General features: G+C 42.1%; 1 protein-coding gene across 1 annotated transcript in view; it reads right to left on the bottom strand.

Moving 5' to 3' along the window:
* The window catches only part of PTGFRN (prostaglandin F2 receptor inhibitor), a 42,060-nt gene that overhangs the window by 12,415 nt on the left and 7,117 nt on the right, over window positions 1-22,528 (bottom strand). Inside the window, exons 5-7 of the mRNA XM_085323050.1 lie at window positions 19,172-19,597; window positions 11,818-12,237; window positions 502-609 (exon numbers count right to left, since the gene is read on the bottom strand). Coding sequence (XP_085179176.1) covers window positions 502-609; window positions 11,818-12,237; window positions 19,172-19,597 — 954 coding nt within the window. The remainder of the gene's footprint in view (window positions 1-501; window positions 610-11,817; window positions 12,238-19,171; window positions 19,598-22,528) is intronic.

Below are 22,528 nucleotides of genomic sequence, written 5' to 3' on the forward strand. Positions count from 1 at the left end.
ACATCAGTAAGAAATATTAATTTGCAGTATTTAGGCTACAGTAGGCAATTTTTGTGATTCTTAGATTTACATTCCAATCCACTCTGAACTGTTCCATTTAAAATCCACTCTGAAGTGCTAATCTGACTGGCCAGCTGATTTAAGATTTCTTCATAGATGACAGTTTGCCTTACTAATTAAAGATGACAGGAAAAATTGTCATGGCCCATCTATTGGTTATAGGCTGAGATTGCCTGCAGCAAGAGTCAGTTGGTACAGATAGCACAGGTGGGTTTAGCAGCAAGAACACTTCCCCTCTCCCCAACAGAATGCAAAACAAAAGTCTTGTTCTAAATGAGGCTGTGTAAAGCAAACACACTCTTCGGGTTTAACTACCTTGGTAAGACTTCCATGGTCCTCAATCCCCCAGCCTCACTCAAACAATATAGGGTTCTCATTTTCAGTGTTGTTCTGGCTGGTAAAGGCAAACGAGTTGCAACTAATATATTTTTGCAGAAATACCTGGCTCGAGTGCCATTCCTTCTGTTGTGATGATGCAGAGCAAATCTGCCAGCTCACCCTGGTAAATCATCTGGTTGTCAGAATGCACCGAGACATTAAACACAGGACCTAAAAAAAAAAAAAAGAAAGAAAAAAAGGAAAAAAGAAAAGAATAATCACAATTATGAATAATAGGCTTTTCTTCAATATCCAAAACTTTTCCTCGCGTATTTTTAAAGGGTTCTTTCCTTGCATGTTTTTAAAGGGTTCTGTACTTGCTTATGGAGATAAGAGGTCTGAAGTAGTAGTAAGTAATCATATAATAGATCTGACAAAACAGTTATCCATTTTTAGCCAGTAATTCCATTACTAAGACAAAGTACCCAAATTGTCAGACCCATAGTTCTGCCAGGTCACAGACCACGGACAACACAAAAGCTGCTGCTCAATCTGCCTTCTATTGTCCTGCACAAAAGGAGCCTTTCTTCCACTGGTGATTTCACTAAGAGCTAGAGAATTCAGGTTCTCAGGTTAATCCAGCCCAGATCTTTTTGGACGAGGCTCTCAATAGGAATTGAAGTTAGAGCAAACCAGTATTTACACAATATAGATGGTTCTGCTGCAGGACTGAAACAGACAACACAAGTAGCACATCTTTTAACGCTTTTCTGTGGGTTCTCCTTCAGGCTTCACCATAGATAGTTTCTTCCCCCATAGATGTGTCATGCCTAAAGGCATAGGAAGTCCTCTAGCTGTAGCTGGTGATGATATTGATGAAAGCTATTAGCCCATTATGAAATGCTCACACCATAGGGATGTGAGAGTTTGGCTTGAACTGCATATGAAAAAAAAACAAAAAAAAAATATCCCTACATGTTGACAGCGACTGTATCTTTGGTGCAAAATTAACACAGCCATGGCTTCTCAGATATGTTGCTAGTACTCTCTATTTCACAGGCAAAGGCTGAAGAACAAACCAGAATACCCTTAGTGATTTCTTCACTAAAGAAGGCAAGGGATATGAGGAGGAAAGCTGGTGTTGATAGTTCCCTCCAGGACAGCTTTGGGGAAAGGGACCACGGAACCCAAGAAGGAACTTGAGGCTCAGATTAAAAACTGACCCTTTCCTTTCCCTGGGCTCCTTTAGCTGCTGTCATTGCTGGGCTCAGCTACCTCCAGAATAGCAGCAGCACCAAGAATATAAGAGTGGCTTGGGACAGGAGAGAAAAGCTGTAGGAAGAGCTGACCTCCCCCACTTTTTCAGACTACCATTTTAGTACAGAAATTGTAATCCTCAAATCCACTAGAGATCTGTGGCAAACAACACTTCTTACAAAGAACATCTAAGGAAACTGTCCAAGCAACCCACTACCCCCTGCCCTCCCAACAGGTTCCTGTGGGAAGCTATGCTCATAACTCACCATACCACACTATCACGTCACTTCCAAACTGAGGCTATGGAAAGAGATGTGGAGATGCCATGAAGCCAGAGCTGTCATTTTTGATGAAACTATTCTAGACCACAATGGCCCAGCTGGTTTTGGTCAAGATAAATTACACAGCACACTAAGAGCTGAAATCCAATTACACTGCAATAATTTCTCTGTTGTTTCTTAAATTCCCCTCAGAGTTTCCAGTGGGCACAATATCCCACAGTTTCCAGTGGGCACAAAGTCCTGCTCTTTGTTACAAACTGTAAATCCATTACAGTCCTATTTTCTGCCCCAGAAACAGTTACACTTCATACACCATTGTAGTTTGTACACAATCACCCCTGAAGGTTTGGTACCCATTTCCTTACTAGAAATCAACTCTACTGAACAAATAAGATTGCAAGTCACCCCTCAAAGCAAGGAAGAAATAGTGACAGAGATGCACTAGACGTTATATGTGGGTTACTGGTTGAAACTCCTACACGTTAGAACATATTTAAGGAAATAGGAGTCCCAAATGCTCTGAAGAACAGCTGCTGAGGCAGTGACTTCATGAGCAGGTCCTAACTTAAATTTAGCATGCTGAGATCCCTTCTGAGAAAATGGAAACAGATATTAATCTGATTGCTTCCTCAGCCTCTGTCCAGGCTCCTTCTACAGGAACTTTACTTGTTTCTTGATATGTCCCCATTAACCATATTCCCCTTGTCTACTTGTTTCTTCTCAAGAAACAAGATCTTTCCCATCATATTTTTCCAGATTTGTGCAGCCACAGGTTCAAGGTGCTAAGAGACTAGTTAGAAATGCAGAAGGACTTGGGCACTTGGAAAGGCAGAAGGAGCAAGGCACTCTGGTCAACTGAAATCTGAAATGCTTCAAGCTGTGCATGAACTGTCAAAACAACAGAAACAAAGTGACTATCAAATCTGCCTGGGGCATTCCCAGCACATACCCTCTGCTGCACTGACCAAATACAGAACAGCACCATCATAATCTTGGTCTGTTGTGTATAGCTCACGGTCTACACCAAGTCCCAGAAGTAAAGACCTACAYTGCATCACAAACATGAGACATGCTGCACTCCTGTACATGCTGACAGCAGAGCTCAGGCTTTGCTCCTGCAAACAGTTCTGCCCTGTCAGATGATCACAGGGATCGAGCAAAGGAGATGAGCTACATGATTCCTGTCTTTGCCCAGCTAAGAGTGGGCTGCAAGGTTCTCCTAAGTAGGGTAAACAAGGAAAAATGTACACACAGATGATACTTTTCAGCTCTTGTTTCTGGATCAAAAGTCAGATCTCTACTGCATTCAGCAGACACTGCTTCAAACTCTAGCATGCTCAAGAAACCACTAATGCAGAGTGGAGTTTGAGCCTCCTTAGCTGAGTATTGTAAGTGTAAAAGCAAAGCTGTTTGGTCACTCAGTCAGGGAAAGTCATATTATGGTAACACAGCACTGCCCCAGCTACACTTCTGGGTTACTATGTGCATCTCCCGTCTGTCTCCCACGGAATAAGTCAAAGTTTCCTGAGCAATAARCAGACTTCTAGGCAGCAGCTGCTCTGTCATTTCATGATCATACTTCTCCTCAGTAAGCCACAAACAGTAATTTCCCTTTGGTCATCTCCCTACCAGAGTCTACATCTCCTACAAATTAATATATCCTGTACCTCCAGGGAAGAAATCACTGTCCTGTGTTAGAAGGGCTGGATTTCAACAGAGAGCTCAGAGATATGTCAAGGGTAGTGCTCTTCCCTCTCTCCAGCTGAAAGAAAACAATCCTTCCCTCCCCCAGGAAGCTTCATTACAGTGAAAGCTTCTTTGCTCACAGTCTTGAAGACTACATGGTTGTGGCTTCCCAGGAGGAGCACCTTTTCTCTCTGCCCATATGCCCCAGAACTTGGCCTCAGGCTGCTCTCAGACATAAAAGGATAGAAYAAAGCATATTCATTGATGCTTTTTTCCCACTACAGAACTTGACAAGACAGGAGACCATTTGCAACATGGAGAGTTGTTAGCCTTGAGCTGGATCAGGAGGACCACGTAACCCCCTCTCTCTCCAACAAAAGGTACATTTGAGTTGAAGTTGTAGCCACTACCCCAGCCTGGGAAAGACTCACAGAAGCTGGTAACACGGCTCTATGCCTCATTTAATGCCATCTGCATGCCACCCTCATATATAGAACAGTTATTAATTTATTTTCTTTTTTGCCCTGAAAATTAAACCAACCAATAAGTGCTTTTATCCTGAATAGTACTTGCCTGATTTATGTCCCCCCAGCTTAAACAATTTACCCTGACTTCAGTTGAACCTTTCTGACAAAAGAGAAGCAGCAATGATCTGCATGCCAGTCTCAAACAAAAGCAACAGTAAATCAGTGTTTGTTAGTGAATTACAAGTAAAACCACTACCTAATCTAACAGGCATCTACAGACTCAAGAAAYGTACCTCAGCAAAAATAAATAAATAAATAAATGGCACAAGAGCAACCATAGGATGCCGCCAGATGTACCTTAAAGGCTTGAGGACCCTCCAAGACAAATATGCCACCAGGCAGTCTTCTGCAAACAAACGAACAAACAGAAGAACGACACATAAACCAAACTCATACATGCAAGTACACAGCAGTAGGGAACCCCCAGTAGACACTGTGACTGACAGGGTCTCAGTATGCCACATTCAAGTGCTTGCAGTATCACAAGAAGGATTAGGAGAGGGCAAACTCTCCTTCAATGAGATCTGAGTTTATGCTTCATTAACACTGAGAAAACCAGAACCCTTTATGGATAACACATGATGTGGCTTTGCCAAGCTTGCCACCTGTATTTAACAGCATGAAATATGGTTATTGGCACCTACTCATAATGCAAGAGAATAAACAGAAGAATTTATCTTCAATTGCAGGGTTGACAGATCAAGCATGACTTGCATAGCTCATCAAGAACAAAGCAGAGTTAAGTGTAGGAAAGCTGTCCAGTAGTTCCAAAGCTGAGAAACAATTACAGCTGGATAACTTCAGGTTTGGAGATAACAGTTGTTCTTTCAGCTAATTTAGAATCAAAGAAAAAGTATGGACATACAGATCAAACCAGCAATCCCAACTCCCCTAAGAGTTAACCAACTCTCTCCTAAACTGCCATCTTCTGCAGAGATCTTTGATTTAAGCTAAGCCAGAGACTGTTCCTCATCATACTAAGTAACTTCAAAAACAACACTTTTTCTTTAATGAAGTAATAACTTTTATAGTAAAGAGCATCTACAGTCAAGAAAGGAGAAAAAAAAAACACAGCTTTCAGACCATTTCTTGACTTCTGAGTGCTTGCAAGCTAAAGTTAGAAGTTTATTAGTACAGTTCCAGAACTAGCTAAAGGAAAACTAAGTTCCAAGATCAGGATGCATTTAGTTTAGTTTCTTTTGAATGCCCCCTTCTATGGCCAAATCTCATTGCTCAAATCATTGATTTCACGCAACCCAGGAAGAAAATTCCAGAATCCAAATCCAACAGCAACTTAGTTTTCAGCTAAAAAGTATACTGCAAATTTTTCCACACATATAAACAAAATAGAAACCAAACTCCACCAAATTTGGTGTATTATTTAGTGCTCAATGAGGCTGAACAGGCTAGGGGGTTGAAAGCAGTAGGTCAAATTCACTGAGTTAATTTTCTCAGCTCCAGCTTATGTACTGGAGGGAAAAATAAAAACCCTTAGCCCTATTGCATCCGTACTACCTGATACTTGGTGGGAATGGTCCGTGTTGTAAGTTTTTGGTGTCTAGAACAATACCACTGTGTTAAGCGGAATACAAATAGTAGCAAGGTCTTGGAAACCTGTGAGAAAGAGCAGCAGTTGGTTACATATAGATTCTGTGGCTTCCAGCCACAGAATAACCATGAGAAGCAGTCAACACGAAGGTCCGAAGTTGAAGAGTAATGAAATAGCGACCCCCAAAGTCAATGTGGCCCCCGAAATAAGTCTGCATACATGCGCAGTATCATAGCTGGTTATGCAACCGAGGTGGAGCTGGGCTAGACTCCCTGCACCTGTTGGCCCCATGTGCCRGRACTCCCRCCTACCGCAAATAACCATAAATACCGGAGTTTTTCCGAAGGAGAGGGAGGAYGCTACGCAACAGAGGACCACGTTGCCTCATCGGAGACGCCYAAAAAGATTGTGCCTGCCGACTCTCCCTCTCTCATGATGCAGACGATCGGGACAAGCATCGCAGTGGTCCCTCTAGAGATTACCATCGGGTCGGTCTGTTTGTAAGTATTTACTAATAAACTGCTTGCTACTGAAGAGAGTTTGTGTGTGTGTTCGTCCGTGCTGGCTTGCCAAACTGGACATTTGGCCCCCCGGAATCTAACTGGAACACCTATTTAATTGATTTCACTCCATTCTCCCTACTTTCCTTCACTGCTTAATAATCCAACTTCAGTCCCCCCAAAAAAAAGAGAACGGAGAGAAAAATAATCAAAATGCAGTTAAAATCTGGATTTGTAGCAGAAGAAAGAACTCCTAATTAGCTAGATCCTAGGCAACCTTTTGACCTTCTCTACTTGATCTTTGCCAGTATTTCTCTGCAAAAATAAGGTATAAAAACCCCACAGAACTGAGGTATCTTCATTTTCCAGACAAGCAAATTAGAGCAGAGAAAGGTCAAGTAACCAGACAGAGATCCTGTATAGGATTGCTCAGCACCAAGGCAGCAATCACCACATGTGATTTCCCTACTTGCAGTCAGCCAGCTCCACAAACCACAAAGGAAAAACACTGATGCAATCCACTAGCTCTCTTGCTTTCACAATATTACTCATATCTGTCCTGGCACTAGATCATCCACTTTTCAACTGAGGATTCCATGATCTGCATCTCYCCAGATAATGAGCTCTTTCACCCACACTGTTCCAGTCCCTGGCCCTCTCCTGCTTCTTCATGGAGTTGTTCCCTAAGTAGTTTCACCCAAGCCCCGTAACAGTTGTTACTGGAAGAAACACTCACAGTAGTTTAGGCTATGGTTTCTATTTCCAGCTACAAGTTCACGTACAAACACAAAGGCACAAAATGACAAAGCATATTCCTGCCTCCCCCCTTAATAGGGGCTGGAAAATACTAGCTTTTCTCGCCAAAAAGTTTTTGCTGTACTGTTCTTCATTCATTTCCATGACCAAGGTTTCTTTCCTTTAAAAATATCGCTATTCTCYTTTCTTGAAACTGAGTCTCTCTGGGTCATTACAGGGCATCATTTCATTTTAATTGCAAGTTCAATATCAATATTCAGCTCGTATTTCAGCAGTGCTTAGTTTTATCTCTCTTCCAAAGCAAATGATAACACATTGCTGTACAATGAGCTCACATGCAGACGTAATCCAGAGTTGAAGACTTCATTGAGATGATTCCCTTAGAGTCCCCTTTTGTTTTGCTTTGCTTCTCCAGAGCTTTTTACCCTCTATTGAATGACACTGGGGAAGCCAGCCCAGAGTACAGCCAAGCTCCAAATGGTTCTCTCTAACAACATACTTCTATTTACAAGTTGAAAAGCACCCTTCTCCCTGCTTCTCCCAAGGAAAAGAAAAATACCAGTGACTTCTGTGGAAAACACCAAGATTGTAGGCTGGGGCAAAGACACTCTGAACATTACCCCAGGTGGCTGGGCACAAGGTGGAAGGGATAGAAAATTAAAAAATGGATGCTAAATAAAAAAATATTATTCCAAGATAAATCAGGCGTATTTCACAGAGACCAGGTGCCTCAGTATTAAAAGGTGTGTGTGTGTGGGGGGGGAACCACCACATACACACACAAAAGCTAAACACCACGCAAAGCTGCAGGACCTGATCCCAGGCCAGTTCCCAGCTATTTGGAGCCCACCTTTGCTGGTGGACCTCGGCAAAGGCTGAGGGCAAAGGGGACGATGAAGAATAGCATCCTCTCCCATCCTCTGCTCAGCCTGTGCAATACAGAGGCTCTGCCACTGAAGCAACACCTCTAGGTGACTTGGAGAGCTGAGTTTTTACAAGTTAGAGATTTCAGGCTAGCTGAGCAGTATCATAAGCCTTACAAGAAGCTGTCTTGATGTAGTCAAGCTTCAGAAGGAGACCAGTCAAGAACAAAGACGACAAATTTGTCCAGGCTAAAGGAAAGACTATGTGTACATATATCACCTGATGGCTAAGGGGAGAGGAAACAGTAGAAATGATGCAATGAAATTAAAAGGAAAAATAATAAGGCAAGCACTGACAGCTGCCCTTCTCCCTCAGCTTGCTGACCAACCTCTGGAAGAGGTCTGTTTTAAATGGAGCTGAACAAAGAAGCATCAAAGAATACTGCCTGAAGTCTCCATGTGGAATGTGTTTTTGCTCCTCTTCTACAAATATAAGTTAAGTTTAGCTACAATTATGGGATGCACAGCAGGCATTCATTTTATAAAATTAGTTTTATGATCCATGAGATCATAAGTCCCAAGATCCCTTCTGGCCTTAAAATGTATACAATACAGAACAATCTGCCATTGATCAAATATACGAAAACTAACGACCTACTAGGTTTTCCTCACGACTTCCGGTTTATACAATTCAGTGAACAAAATCCATTTTTCAGTTCTCAGTTCAGAAAGTTTCAAATAAATGCCTTTACATTAAAGTTTCAGATCATAAACTAACTGGAATATATATATATATATATATATCTCTGCAGCAGCAAGTGAATAAAGAAGAAAAGGTCTCTGCTTGCAAGCAGCAAGTCCTGCCTCAAACGGAAAGAATCTGGGCAAGACATTTTCCACAGATGTTCATGGAAAAACATTTCAGAGCACTGCCACATTTGAAGCCTATTGTGGCAGGAAACATTGAAGTTTCATGTGTGCAGTCCCCTGCTCATATATAAAAAGCTTACAGGCCTCCTGCTGTTCAGATAAATCACATTGCACAATGCGTATGCACAATTAAAAAAAAAAAAAAAAACCTTCCTTGAAGCACGCTCTTCAGCTTGTACGGTTATCCAGGGAGCTGCAACCCCCCGACCCTGCTTTTTCTGACCYTTTCCAATTAGCATCTCCCCTCCAGTTTTGGGAGCCTTCTGTTCTCCCCAGAAGCCTCTAGCTACCTCAGCAATTCTTCCTTACACTGTTTACAGCAGAGAAAATATGGTGCCGGCTTCCCTCTTAGGAGAAGGAGTTTTTACAACCACCTGTACTACACTACACAAGATGAGCACGTTCTTTGAGCTGAGCTTTTACAGTTGCTCCACAACTTTGACATTTACCTCAGGCTCCCTGAGTTAGTCACAGTTTGCAAAGACAGTACAACTCAGCAGACAAAACACATCCACAAAACACCCTCTTCCATCAGGTACACCCACTTCCAAATAACTTTCCTACATTTCTATTTGTCTGTTTGAGCCAAGAACAGAGTAACAAGGAACAGCACAGGAGCAGGGCTAGAGGAAAGGAAGTACAGCAGGCCTTTACACGTGAACCACGCTCCAGCAGACAAGTGGAACATTTGGAGGGAAGAGGAAGGTAATTTGGGAAGCAAGCTTGCCAGCATCTATTCTAACTGTGCTCACCAAGTCCTCCCATCCCCACCAGCAAAGTTTCAATCCCACAGCACTGACATATCCAAATAAATCCATTAAAAAAGGATTTCTGGATTAATTCACCAAAACACATCCAGACAACAAGGATTTTTCAACAGCAAATAATTTTTTAGGCTAAAGAGAAGTTGTGTTTGCAGTAAAGGATAGCCTTTAAAACCAGTCCAGAAATGACTGCCCAGCACAGATACTAGAGTAACAACTGAAGGACACATAGTTCAAACACCAGTTGTGAGAAGGAAGGTATTTCAAGCCAGGTTTTGCTACCTGCCAACATTATTTCAGGAAATAGTTCTCCAGTAAATTGTGCCTGGGGTCTAATTTCTCTCTTCATTCTTTTGCAAAGAATGAAAGGCTGAGGGGGTGTCAGGGTCACGCCTCCCACTGCTCAGCCGTGCTACTGGAATTCACACATTCCCAGGGCAGTGCTCCAGATTGCCTCTCCCTTTCACGCTCCATGCATCAGAAATCCTATCTGGGGGAAGAGGGAGGGAGTAGAAAGCGACCGCAAAAAGAAGTTGAGACTGCAACGTACACACTTCCCTCCCTTGCATAGCTCACAGGTTTCCCTCTGAAGCATGGATATTAATTGCATCTCATCAGACTTTTTGGATGGGAGTTCAAAGTGACGCAACAAGAGCAACGTTCGGAGTGTAATGAACCACCATTTTTATGCAGGAAAGACTTCAGGTAAGAGCTTGCAGTGGGAGGGTTTGGGACGGATTTCACTTTTGCTAGTTTCTTGTATCACCCCTTTGCAAATGGTGCTCTCTTCTGTGACTGACTTGGATATCACGAGCAGTAAGGTTGAAACTACAGCCCGTTAAACAACCTTAAAAAGACAACATATATCCAAAGCAATATTCAGCTGTTGTGAATTGTGCTGTTCTGAGAGGTATTTGCTGCAYAGGTAACTAACAGATTATTTTCAGGTAATTATTTATCATAAAACTAAGCAAAAAGCCAAGCAGAAACGACAAAATTGAAAGAAATTGAGTTCTGTCCCTGTCCTCTCTCAGGCCATCTCAGAAAAAGGTTGCATCTTCAGAGTTCATATCAGGATGCCACTCTTCAATACCCCTTACAGAGTGATGTCCCCATTTCCTGATTGTCCCTGGGCTCAGCCCATGTTCCTTCCTCAGTGCAACTGCTTCAGGAAAGTTCAGTTTCTAGAAATTATCTGGTAGAGAATGATTATCGTTCTCAGCTATGAAGGCAACTGAAAGTCAAGCTGCTCTAGCTTAGTCACAGCCATATCTTCTAAAAACCCTCCAAGCCCAATACTATATACATTGGAACTTAGATGAAGAACAAGGGATGTGAGGAGAGACCTACTCCCAAACTGTATTTATAAAATAGGAGTGAGGGAGTGAAGGTGGTCTTAGATAAAAACAAAACAGCTACTCAGAGAGCCCTAGCAAGGAGATACCCTCAGGCTACACTGAGAGCCAAGACTGCCCAAGTCATCAGTTGGATTTATCATATCATGGGATAAGCCCTTCACTCGTAAGAGCACCACCATTACAAACAACTCCATAGTGCTTCCCACCACACAGTATAACAGGAAGTTAGTGTTAAAATGCACCTCTGATGATCCAAACAACCCTTCTGCCCCTCACTCTCCCCAGCAGTACACCAGGGCAGGCACACTTCCCTTGATACTTCTTGCCTGGTAAGCTATGTTACCAGGTTTTTGGTAAAGCTGTAGAGAATAGGATGCATACTTGGGTACTAAAATCCATCCCAACTTGTGGAGCTTTGCAGTCCAGCCACAAAGGGCATTTACAGTTTTTCAGTGACAGCATACCTTACTGTGGTTGCTGAAACCTTACCATTGCCTTGAACTGATGATTTTCTGCAATTAGATCAACAGGAGGGTGTGCTCAGACAATTTAATGCCATGCTGATTAAGTCTGTTTTGAAACAGAAATCCAGTTTATACTAAAGCTCTTCCAGGGCAGTCATTACTTAAGAGCAATCTACTGATAATGCTGATAAGGGTGGCAATAATTATTCCATACTGAAATTCAGCTCAGAGCTTGCAGGACCTTAAAAGCTACATTACTAAAGAAAAACCCAGGGGTCATGATTATAATCAATACATTAAATGTCTTCCAGGAAACCACCAAAAGGAGAGCACACAAGCACCACCAAAGGAGACGAACAAAGTTCTCGTCCATCACACCACTTGGACAGCCCTTCCATTCAAAAGGAGAGCATGCACTTCCCCGAGGCAGTAAAGCCACTGGCAGAGCATCAAGAACTTCTCCTTTTCTGGCCTAGACACACACCAGACAAGTTCTATACCAACCTGAAGTTTGGAAGTCTATCTGGATAGGATTCGATAAGCCATTCACTGCTTCACGCCACATGCCACCACCACCTGGGGACCAGGCGGTCACCACACAGCGATACAGCCCAGCATCAGAAATTTGGGTCTGATACATCCTATAGCGGAATTCGTTCTCCTGGACCTTCTCCAGAACCACGCCGTCCACGCGAGTCTGATCTGTCCAATCTTCCAGCCGCACTACTGAATCCTGGTTCAAGGAGATTATGCGAGTGGTCCCATTGGTACTGGACTGATCTGTCAGTGGCTTCTCTGCTGTAATGAGGACAGAATAGCGTGGCGTCTTGATGTTCTTCGAAGACACTTTGCATGTCATCTCAAAGGTGTGGCCTGCCACAAAGAATGGCTTCAGTCTCACTGCCTCCACTGTCAGCGTGTAATCTGAAGAGGGAAGGAAATAAGCAGGAAGGGAAGGGTTATTAAGGGCAAATATTTCTGCATCACCTTTCAACTCAAAAGATTACTAATAAACAGAGTGCTTTTTTGGAGAGAGAAATTCCAGAMCATTTCTCTAAACACCTAGAGACACTCCAGAAAGCTACTCAAGAGCGCACACACAACAGTACAGAGTTTGGGCCAAGATCCATGGATTCAACAAAAAACAAAACAAAAAAATTGGACATATACTGGGACATACAGGACATAGCATAAGGCCTCCAAAATTCTTTTATTCAAGAGTAGAGATACTAGTTTTATGAGACTYGGAGCCCCAGTTTTACACTGGATCTGGAATAGCACTAGCAGCAACAGGATATGAGGACACCGATGCAGTACTGATGACTAATGATAAAAACCACCACTGACTAAATCTGCAGCACTTAATATACCTTCTTGTATTTCCCCTGAAAATCTACCTGAACAGCAATCCAGATGTGTTCAGCTGAACTCCCAAGATCAGCTGAAAGTGCATAACAGAAAAGTTGGTGATAACATGAAAAATCCCCATCCCCAGCATCTACACACACACAGATTTCTCTGCTGAAAAAGTTAAATATACCTCCTGTCTCCACACATGCTCTTTTCACTTGCTTCTCATGCATTCATGTGAGTATAAGCCTGTCAGAAGCCTTAACATTCCTCCAACAGCCAATTTTGCACCAAGAATACCAACAACACTTTGTTAGGTTTCCTTCCCTTTCTTCAGCATTCCCCAAGTCTGCAGGCTTCTCAATCCCAAGAATCTCTTAATTATAGGGTTTGGAAAAATGAGACATCTAGGAGCAAAGCCTCCAGAGACACCACCACTCCCCCCCAAAAAAAAAAAGTCACAATGAAAACCTGAGAAGATGAGGAGTGAGCAAAATCAGAGCTAGATAAAAGGAAAGGGAGTTGCTAGTTTCATGACACTGTGATGGAGATAGATCCCACACACCTAGGAAGAGTTCCTTCTACCTACAAAGATGAATTAGGACTGGATGAGGACACACAGGTTAAAGCAATTCCCAAAGTAGCAGTAGTGGAAGAACTGGGCTAGTCTAAGCTTCTGGACATTGACTTTGTTACAGTATATTTTCCCTCCCTCCTTCCCTCCCCACTAAAAAAGGATGACTGCACACTAACCAAAGAAACTACACAGATCCCCTTTATGCAAAGTGAAGCTTTACAGAATGAGGGAAATAAACTATGATGAGATTGTAACACATCCACCAAAATTGAACTAAGTGCAGTAATACTTATGTCCTCCCCATGAAAGCAACAAGATATTTGTCAAGATCACATTTTGCCATGTTTTGCCTTCAAGCTGCAGTTTTCACAATGAGTAAACACAGCCCACAAGATGAGAAACCTGGTATGACAACTTTAAATCAGTACTGTATAAAGCAGATCACAGTGCAAAGCTATATAAAAAAAACAGCAGGATAAGGGAAAGCTGAACTGCCTCTAGTGATTTAGCTGAGCACAGAATTACTTGATACTTCAAACCAAACTTTCTAACCTTGTGAGGAGATTCTGGGCAAAAACCCCTCCTGATGCAAGCCTTCTTTGAGCCGTTGGTCTTTGTATCAGAGAGAGGTAGATTCTAGACATGGGAGGAGGGAGGTAAAAACAAAACCAAACTACCCATTTGGTTTCCCATACATGTTTGAAGACAAATACCTACGAACAGTCAGAACAATGTGGAGACAACTGAGCACTGGAACAGGTTTCCCAGCAAAGTTGTGGAGTCTCCTTCTCTGGAGATATTCAAAACCCACCTGGATGCAACCCTGTCTAACATGCTCTAGGTGACCATGCTTGAGCAGGGAGGTTACACTAGATGATCTCCAGAGGTCCCTTCCAATCTTACCCATTCYGTGAATCTGTGATACCTGGGGCTTCAAATGCCCCACTATTCAGAGCCAGAAGTCAGGCAGCAATAAGCAGAGGAGAGTGTGCCTTGGCCCCCCAAAAGACTAGACCGACCAGAGTTTGTCCTCAGAAGTCTTCTCTTAACTTCCCATTTGAAGTCAAGAAAAAAATGCTAGTTCTACTGATTATTTTTGTTAGATACAAAGGAGAAAATGGTTGTGGTAGCATGTAGTAGCAGCAATGCCATCTGAAGAGTTTGTGGAAAAGAGCATCTGAGGACCAGAGATGCAGCTGGAGAACACTGACTGAATTCAAAGAGGGATAGAAATTAGGATGCAGAGCAGAGAGAAAATCCTTGGAGTCTTCTCAAATGATTTTTCTACCTTAAAAAATAAAATAGACCATTGTATGTTGGATGAATACTGTAGAAGTCAAGAGCATCTTGACCACCTATGAGAACATWAGAAATGCAGAGCAAGAGAGATGGCACCCACAAAGAACAGCACCCACACACACAGGTACTGCAATGTTCATTGTTGAAAGTTTAATAAACAAAAGATTCTGAAGCTCCAATACTAGATGTCCAATACTGATCTTTAAACTGAAAAATCTTCATACCCTATTAACTACAAAAGTCTGCATCACCATTCCAGRCATACAGTTCTGCTCCAAAACTGTTCTCTTTCAGTAGGAGCAGAAGAAAGGCAATAAGAACTCCATCACTATTACCTAAGAAAGCATGCAGTTGTCTCTGCATAACAGTGCAGATACAGCAAAGAGAAAGGCAAAAGCATTTAGAACTTAAGTTAGAAATAACAGTATTCTGTGAGAAATACTAAGTGGAAAGGAGAGTTTCTTCATGTTTCATAAATTAACAAGTACTACACATCTGATCTTTTAGCAAGGGATGGGCCAGAGGTCAAAGAACACCATTTTCTTCCAAGAATTACAACTTGAGATTTCATTTCTGATCTTCGCAGATTGGCCAAGAAAGCAAGAGTTAAATTCCCCGAGTCTTGAATGCTGCTTTGCAGGTTTGGCTCTAAACACACACACTGCAATTCCATGCACAATCTTGCCTCTTTCTCTTAAATCGCCATGAATGAAAAGCACACTCCTGCCTGTATGATGCAGAACCCTGCAATCTGTACAGTTTATGTTGGAAAGGGGCAGTGGGAGAAATCACAAGTAAACCACACCCAAAGCTTAAAATCTGTTTGAGTGCTATTCCACAACAGAAGGTAAACAGCAAAAGAAATCCTAGCCAAATAATTCAGATAAAATTTGAGTAATAAACTATGCTTTGGAGCCTAGCAGTGTATGCTTCTGCCTTCCATCACTGGCCACTCCAAGTTGATAAGCTCCACTATTACTCTCCTGTTGCTCTCTACTGCAAAGAGAGCTTCAGGAGTTTTGGAATGAGTATAAAGTGTGCTTCCTGGGTAAAGGCTGAAAACACTTTTCACCAAATCTAAACCAGCCAGTTTGCTAGAAAAGCCTAACAGCTACAGGGCCAGGAGGCTTTAGAAACAAATGCCTTCCCTGTATTCCACTGACTCCAGTCTGATAATGAGCACAACGGCCATGACTAACAATCTTAGATCCTAACATCTCTTCAGCAGCCTCAAGCGATACCATCGCAATATTCATAAAGGCTTCCTCATCCTCCAGTGCACTAACTAGATTGAAAGTACAAGGAATGCAACAGACATTAAGGTAATGGCAGTTTTGCCTTCATAGRAAAATGGGGCTACACAACACCCTGAGGTGCAATTGTAGCCCCAGTAGGTCAAATACCAAAAATCCTGAAGACAGAGCAGGCATAGTAAGGCCTGTACTGCTAGATCTTCAATGTTACGGGTACCCTAAGCTATTTACAGGAAAACTAGTCCGATACATCTATATAAGAAGCAACTGCTTTTCCCACTGCAGTGCATGTACAAGTATGCCACCTTCACTGATCAGCTAAGCTGCTAAGCAGAAAGTATAAACGCTTCATCTTCCTGCAGCTGTGGGCATGACAAGCCAACAGCCCCTGGCTGGGGCCTTGCACACCTAGTTAACACACTTTTTCCTTCCTACACCCAAACTGGCACATACRGGAGACCATTCTGTGCCATGGGCATGGGAATTTCTTCACTCAAGCAAAAATRCATGCCTGCATTACAGAATGGTGTATCTATCATGCACTAAAAATTGTTAAGGCAAATAGRTGGAAGTAGTATCACTTGTTCTCTAATCTCAGAGCTTTCTGAAAGAGGCACCCTTGCTCTCCACTAACCTTAACACAATCACCTGGGCAAYCATTTAGGATAACTGACATTATGCTAAATATAATTATTTTTGTAAATTAAAAACAGAACTATTAACAAAAACACAAATAATAGTATCTTTAGAATATGGAGATTTAATTGAAAGATTATGTTCTCTTTTGTGAGGACTTGCATGCAGATCCAAAGCTGACAACACTAATTTAAGAAACAAGCATCAATTCTGCACTTCCCTGCAAACAGCAACTGCTTTAAGTGCAGACAGCATTCACACTCAAATTAATGAATAAAACAAAACTATCTTAACACACCAAATTTATTCTGGGTTCAAAATGATCTAAAGAACCACTCAAAAAAAGGCTTCCTCCTTTCCTTTACCCCTTTTAAAGTAAAAGTTCCAATCAGCAATTAAGCTAAAAATAAGAGCATAATTGATGCTTTTCATTTTGGGAATTAGATAAGGACATTTCTTTTGTCACCTCTGGATGAAAGAAGTAGAAGTAAGAGTAGAAGAAGCAAAGAAATTAAGTAGACCATCTCATAAAGTAACTGAGATGCATGATGGTGAGTGGCTGTATTTGCAAAGCTGAGTAAGCAGAAAGACATGAATTTTATCAGTCTCAACAGAATGAAAAYGGGAATAAAAAGCCTCAGAGTGGTCAACCATGCAAGTTATTATACACAAGCAAACAGGGCTCCAACATCTTCAYATGGCATTTACATTTCAAGCAAAGGCGTCCTCATCCTGCGTATCCCTCTCTGTACAGACCAACCCACAGATGCAAACTCATGTCTCCCCTTTCCTGAAAACCTCAGATAAAGCTACCTTCTCAAGTTCCCCCACTACTGCTCTAAAGTTAACACAGAGGTCCCTAATAATGAAACAATTTGAAGAAAAGCCTCTAYGCAAGCACCAGCTATGCAAGGAACAGGCAAATTTGGGTTCTCCCCTTAGGCAAACACGTGGGAGCCTGGCTGCTTGCTTTCATAAGCCTTGGGAGCAGTTAGGGACTCAAATCACCAGAGATGCTTGTCAAAACAACAGTCAGAGAGCAGAGGCAGAGCAGATTAACTCCTTCATAGCTACTGGCTACTGCACTAGCTCGCAGCAGAGCCTGCGCCTTGCACGAAYGGGCAGGGGAGAGGCCGTGCGGAGGAAGACATGGCGTGGGCAAGGGTCGGGGCACCTAGATCGCTGAATAGGGGTAGATGCGGGACAGAAAAGAAGGGAGAACAACAAACCTGAACATTTTCCTCCTGTACATATGTTTTTTCAGGAGAGGAAAGGTGTTTACAGGACATCTGGCTTTCACATCAYAAATCTCCTAACTCAAGTTTTGCAAAAAAAATGTACTTTTCAGCCTGGGGACTATAACATTTACATTTGCATTTCAGAGTTGCAAAATTAGTAGCGTATTTGGAAGAAAACTAGAAACATGGGAATGTTCACACCTGTCATGGTTTGTTTGCCCTCAGAAATGTCAACACAGGCAGACTTTTGAACTCCAGCTGGTTTCTCTAGCTGCAAAGGTAATGATCCATTACGCGCGCATGCACATGCACACGCGCTCCGTGTTGCAGCATAACAACAGAACTAATTGTGACCAGCATTCAGCCTTAATGAGAGATCGCATTCCTGCTGGAGAAGCTAGCCAGCAAAACAACAACCTTTGAGGACCACACTTGGTCTGGGGATAAAGGGAGTTTGGAGGAAGTAACCCACCACCCCCTCTTYCCTCTGGAGCAGAACCACAGCAGAAATTCTCCAGTTCATTTTGAGACATCTCTAGGGATAATCCCTGAACAACTTTAAACTGATATCAGACTAGCTRTCTTTGAAACATAGTCCTCCTTGTTCATGGCTGCTTGAGCTAGACTGTTTAAAGAGATCTATCGGGGGACAAATACATCTTAGCTAAGAGCAGGGTTTTTGCTGAAGATGCAACAACTTCAGTTATCCTATTCCTTCTTTTCACATCCAACAAAGCCTCTTGCATGATCTCACACTTAAGCAAAAAACATACTGCTTTGCTCTACAGGCCATCTAGCTTATATGTCAGCCTTAAGTGATTCAGGTAACTTTATTTAGCTCATAAAACATAGTCCCACAGAGAGTTTAGATACTGATTAGAGCTAGTGCACGTCTTCCTAAAAAAAGATCCAGAGAAGAGCTAAGCACTAAATGACTTTTGTCTGCCACTTTTTTTTTTTTTTTTGATAGTCTGGTACTGCTGTGCCCATAAATTTCCTCAATAATACTTTCTAAACATGGGCCTATAAATATAAAGTATAAGAGAGGAGACAACTATCAAACTGGTAGCCAGAGAAGCCTTGATGCAAGTGACATTTCCCTTCTCACCCCAAGAAAATGCTGTTGCTAGCAACAGGAGGTTTCCTGGGGAGACTAGAACAGCCCAAGCCATGAAAGGGAGCAGTGACCTCAGCATTGCTGCTGGATGCCACCCTTGCCACAGTGACAACCTGGCTTCTGGAAGTCTCGGTACAATATGATTGATGGACGTTTTTTCACTTCCTCTCTAAAACTGTTGCATAAAACTAGTTAGTACTTTTAAGTAGTTATTTCCTTTCACAAATGATTACCTTTACAAGAGGCAATAACTTTTTTTTCCCTCCTTTTCATAAAGCAGAAACACATTTCCAAAGCCCATTATCAGGCTCCCAGCTGACAGKGGCCACTCAAGAGAAAACTACCTTAGCCATCCAGGTCTTTCAGTCAACAGGTGCAGAGTTCCTACCTTGTGTGGCCCAAAAAATGCTGACAGGTGCAGAAGACACATCTTTGCTCTTTACCCAGCTGTTGTTGCGGTGCCTAGTCCATGCAGAGATGACACAGAAATAATCCCCTCTGTCACTTTCCGAAGTCCACTGGATTCGTAAACTGAAGGTGTCAACAGCTTTCTTAGAGAAGATTATTTCCCCATTCCGAGTCCGTTCTCTGCTCCTGTCCCCAGGCAATAGAGTCCAGTCTGCATCCATCGTGGCTAGAAGTTCCTCTGTCACCACATCATCACTGCGTAAATTCAGTCTGTAATACCACGAAACTGTGAAGCGGATGTTTGCTTCTGAGTCCTGTGCATTTGTGATTCTGCATTCAAGCTCAGTAGGGTCATCAGAGAATTTAGGTGTTTTAGAAGCATTCAAAAATACTTCATAATCTGGCTCTGCAGAGGAGGAAACCCAGAAGAAAGAGGTTGGAAGTTACAACGCAGGAGTATGTAGCAGAGGTTAATAGAAATAAATAAGAATGCTGCTACCACCCAGTCTATAAGAGCACGTGAGCTAAAAACCAAATACCAGAACATACAGTTTTCTGGCAAGACCAGCAGACTGTGAACTTCAACTCAGRCTCTCAGATCTGCACCAGGCAAGCCTGAAGCAAGTCCCTCTAGGCCTGCATTTCCAAACGGAATATTTTTTTCCCATCTAGTCAGAGCATTTCAGAAGTCAGGACAAAGCAAGCAAATTGAACAAAATCACTCCCTTCTCTAGGCCTGGCTCCGAGAACTCAGACCACAGCTTCATTTTCAACATCCAGTCATCTTCTGGACCCATCCAAATGCCCAACGCAGCCTGCATCAACAAAAGACCTGTTATTCTCTAGCTTCAGCCTGACGAGAGACATCTTATTTCCTCATTTTCTCTCCAGGGTAAGAGAGAAATCCCCATCATCTCCCATCTCGAAATGCCTTCCCCCCTCCCCCCCGCATTTATTGCATTGTCTCTCTATAAAACACACGAACTTAAAAACAAACAAACAAAMAAAAATGCAGGGGTCATCAACGCCATCATTGGCACTAGCAACAAGCAGCACCAACAACATGGCACAGTAAATTCAACAGGTATCATAATAAATACAAAGTTGGTTAACAGTCAAAGATGCATATATCATAAGAGCCTTACAGTTTGAAAGTGAAGTATGTGCTGTACTTGAGGTTGAAATCCCTCAGGCTTCAAAGGGAGTAACTGAAACTTATGGGTTAAAGAAACAGGCTGTTGTATTTCAAGCTGAAACAGCTCATTGTCCAAAGCCCAAAAGTGATAAGGCAGCCAGCGTGACTATTTTTTCCTCAGACTACAGAGATAGTAAAGGAAAAAGATTATGGCAAGAATCCCTCAGCACAAAGGAAATATATGGTTATTTGCTAGTGTAAAAATATTCTTCTGTCTTGCTGTCTACTGTTTTTTGGAACAAAAAAAAAAAAAAAAAAAAAGACTTGCCTTTGGACTAGCCTTTGGCCAATACTCATCACGTGGATTTTGTTATAAATGTATTCTGTGCTCTATATTTAATTCTTGCTTTGTTTTACTTGGCATTTTGCCCTCCTAGAAACAATTAACTGAAATTGTAATTGGGACACAGAAGGCAACCCAAAGCTAAAACTAAGACTTAGATCACCAATGAGCTGAGATAATAAAACATCTTAATAGAACTGCTGCGCTAACATGTGTGCACATATACACTTCTGGTCTTCACAGGTGCATAGGGCAGAAACAATTCTATTTAAGCAATGTGGTTGCTGCTACGTCAACTTGAAGAAAAGATCGCTTATCATTAGTATTATGCATGCAGTGTCCTTGCACCTAGCAAGAATGACAGCATTAACCCAGACCAGACACTAGTGTGTCTAAATCACTGGGGTTTTGCAGAATTAGATAACACAGAAGCATGAGAGCGCTATTACCCAAGATCATAGTACGTACTACCAATGATCAAAAGCGTAGATTTTTGCAGATTCTCCATATGGGTAAGGCAAAAGAAAAAAAAAATACACACAAYTCCTCCTCCGCAGCCAAGTCATAGATTAATAATGGAGGCCATAACCCACATTTTGTATAAGTAAATCCTCACAGATCCTACAACTACAGCACTCTTCATGTGTCATTCACAAAAGATTAGTGTTCTCCAAGCCCTCATAACAGATTGCTCGGTCACCACAGTTCTCTTCTCGTTCCCTCTTCCTCTCCCACCTCAAAAGGCAAAAGCATTCAAGACTATTAAGTATCTTCACAGCTGCAAAAACTATGAAAGAAGAAACTCTTCTTAGGAAGGGAACACAAGTAGTAAAGAGCTGAAAGAAACTGGAGTTTTTACTGAAGGTGTGTGTGTGGGGGGGTTGTTTGTGGGCTTTTTTTTTTTTCTTTTTTGAAAGGAAGAACCACTAAGAGAATGAGTTTCGACTTTGACAGCACCACTTTAGATAGATGCTTCACTGTGACAGGCACTCAGAGGATTTAGAAAGAATAAAAGACTGGCTGGATAAAACCTCATTCCTCCACTCTGTCAGCCATCAAAGAACAGCCTCACTGACAGCTCAATGACTTAATACCACAGTAGCTCTTAATTTCCATTAAGGAGGAGGGACGTGGATTCTTCCACTTTCCCTTGCCCTAGCAACCAAGTATCTGTTGAAAAGATTTTATCCTTTCTTATCCCCAAATAAGTCTTAACTGTAACAGAAAGAGTAAGGAATATTCCAGCAATACAAGAGTGTACAAGCGTGCACCTGTGCATGCACATTCTGTGTACAAGCATGCACCTGTGCATGCACAAGTGCTTCTGGAGGAGGAACAGGGGCCACTCAAAGGTGAATATATAATTTGAATGGCTGAATAAGGACTAGAAATGAAGACAGTTATCACTTGTGCACTACTTCTAGCACACAGCACAGGTATTCTTAAAATGGCCAAGGCTCTCAATGCTCTGCACTTTGTCTCTTCACAATRCTAAATGCAAAAAATAGTTATTGTCACTGAGATTCAACCTGGTGACAGAGCCATTTATTTCTGAAAAACAGGCTTCAGAGTTGTCTTTCTATACACTGTCCTCATTCTGTACTTTGACCTTTGACAAAATCTGTCTCTGTAATAGGATAGGACCATTGGTCTCTGTTTACAAGAAGATCTGACATCAAGGTACATCTATAGGGTTTAGGCCAAAGTACTCACATCCAGYCAAAACTGGGAACAAGCAGAGAGCACCACATTTCTGCCTGTTTTCTTGTGGTTCACATCTATGTTCATTTATGCTTCCAACACAAGCAATACTTTGTTAATTTTAGCAGGGAGCAGAAAGGTGGAAATACCTTACTTAG

This window comes from Rhea americana, unplaced genomic scaffold (assembly GCF_003343005.1).
Source record: "Rhea americana isolate MKP2758 unplaced genomic scaffold, rheAme1 scaffold_81, whole genome shotgun sequence".
NCBI lineage: Eukaryota > Metazoa > Chordata > Aves > Rheiformes > Rheidae > Rhea > Rhea americana.